Raw genomic sequence first — 1,979 nt, 5'->3', positions numbered from 1 at the left:
ACCCCCAAACAAGTCCTTAGATGACAAATCTAAGTATCTAGTTCTGGTTCTAGTCATACATAAGATGATGATTATTGCTATAGATGGCGCACACCATCTTTTGTGTGTCGGAAGACTCAGCTAATTTTATGATCTATGTACAACATCTCTCTCCCTCTCTCTCCCTCTCTCTCTCTCTCTCTCTCTCTCTCTCTCTCTCTCTCTCTCTCTCTCTCTCTCTCTCGCGATCAGAAACGGAAAAATGGATGTAGCGACCAGCGAGCAGCTGTGCGTAAGCCGATTCTCAACAATATCGAGCAAAAAACAAAGCAGTAATTCCTCAAATAAGAAACAGCAGTAGTAATAATCCAACAACTTAACGACTAGAAGTCTATATAGAACCCACTTTATTCCAAGACATTTAAAACTTATCACCACAAACTTCCCAAGACATTTACAAGTTATTAACAGACACGGTAGGATGTCCATATATAACTGATAACCCCCCGATCAGCCTGCACTGCACCCACCGCTCTTGTCTCATCATTCTGTCGTGGTGGATGTGCAAGGCTTGACGCAGTAGCAGAGAATCCCGTCGAGCGGGATGGGAGAGATGAGGCACCTGCCGCCCGTGTAGCCCTTGCCCTCCGCCCTGCACCCGATCGCGCAGTAGTCCGACCGCACGCACAGATGCCCCGGTAACCGGGTGCTCTGTGTCAGGCAGTCGCGTGCCTCAACCGCCCGCATGGCGGCCACCATAAGGAGCGTCATTAGCAGGAGGACGGCGGCGGCAGACAGCTTCCCTCGTGAAGACTCCATTGCCGGATTAGTATTCGTTTGGGCGCCGACGATCCAATCCAAGGGAAATATATGGAAGTAACGTGGTGGAACTATCGAATTAGCCGTTCCAGAGGCATGTGTATATATATATGAATATATGATCCTGTACGGTGGGAAGAGAGGAGAGAAAACATAACGCTTCGACCATTACTTGCAGTACCGTTACAGCTATTAATTGGTAAATGGTGCACCATTGCGCGTACGCAGGATGTTTATTAGCAGTAATTTGTATTCGGTCGTTCTAGCATACGTTATGTAATTTGAATGAAAATGAATGCCAATAGAATAAAGATGGTGAGTTTCATTGTCATAAACATAGGTGCCAGGTATACACGATATCGTAAGCTGCAACAATGGGAAATAAACATAATGGACGATGCAAAAACCATGCATGACAGAGCAGTAGATCGAAAGATTGTTTGCAAGGTAAATGGTCAGTCACAGCAGCCCTAATCACTAAACTTGGCAGTCTGGAAGTCACTTCTTTATATACAGACTGCTAATAGGTTCGTTTGTTCCATGAGAGACAAGTCTTCTGTGAAATCGATTAATAAGATACATAATGCTGCAGTCACCCAAACACGGAGCAGCTTCATCTTTTCGCTAGGCAGTTTGAAATCGGCTAAGATACATTTTTGGTCTATATATACATGTCTTCACATCCAGTTCCTTCTTCTACCCATATGAGCACAATCGCACATATATTTGAACAGGTATGTGCCTATATGTTACGACGAGAGTAAAAAATTTATATAAAACATAGATATGGAACGATAAATATCACTCGTCCGAGTACAAACCTAATTCAACCTGAAATAGACTTCAGAATCTGTTGATGTACTATAAACATAGATATATATCTACAGTACATCATGGTTCTATGTCTGTCGTCTGAGGCCACACTCGGACGGGAGGCACAGTCATGGCTCACGCGAGGCTACCCTGGGGTCTCCCGCCCAAGAGTGGCCTCGGGCGAGCTGTGCAAACATCGACGTGGCACACCGAACAGTCCGGTGTGCCAGACCAGGGCACACTTTGGTTTCTTTGTTCCTTTCTTTTTAAACCCTAACTTTGATCTTTTATTGGTTTGTGTTGAACCTTTTATGCACCTATAGAATATATAATCTGGAGCAAACTAGTTAGTACAATTATTTGTGTTG

General features: G+C 44.3%; 1 protein-coding gene across 1 annotated transcript; it reads right to left on the bottom strand.

The window, feature by feature from the left end:
• Positions 1-373: 373 nt before the first annotated feature.
• On the bottom strand, positions 374-874 carry LOC100101505 (female gametophyte-specific protein ES2 precursor). The gene has a single exon (NM_001112565.2). It carries the CDS (start codon positions 796-798, stop codon positions 523-525), a length of 276 nt encoding a protein of 91 aa, NP_001106035.1. The 5' UTR covers positions 799-874; the 3' UTR covers positions 374-522.
• Between the last annotated feature and the right edge of the window lie 1,105 nt (positions 875-1,979).

The sequence above is a fragment of the Zea mays genome, chromosome 9, assembly GCF_902167145.1.
Source record: "Zea mays cultivar B73 chromosome 9, Zm-B73-REFERENCE-NAM-5.0, whole genome shotgun sequence".
Classification (NCBI taxonomy): Eukaryota; Viridiplantae; Streptophyta; class Magnoliopsida; order Poales; family Poaceae; genus Zea; species Zea mays.
The sequence above is the reverse complement of the archived record's forward strand: the minus strand, read 5'-3'. Positions and strand labels throughout refer to the sequence as shown.

Coding starts and splice junctions, on each gene's coding strand:
- LOC100101505 (NM_001112565.2), bottom strand. CDS start 798: ATGGAGTCTTCACGAGGGAAGCTGTCTGCCGCCGCCGTCCTCCTGCTA.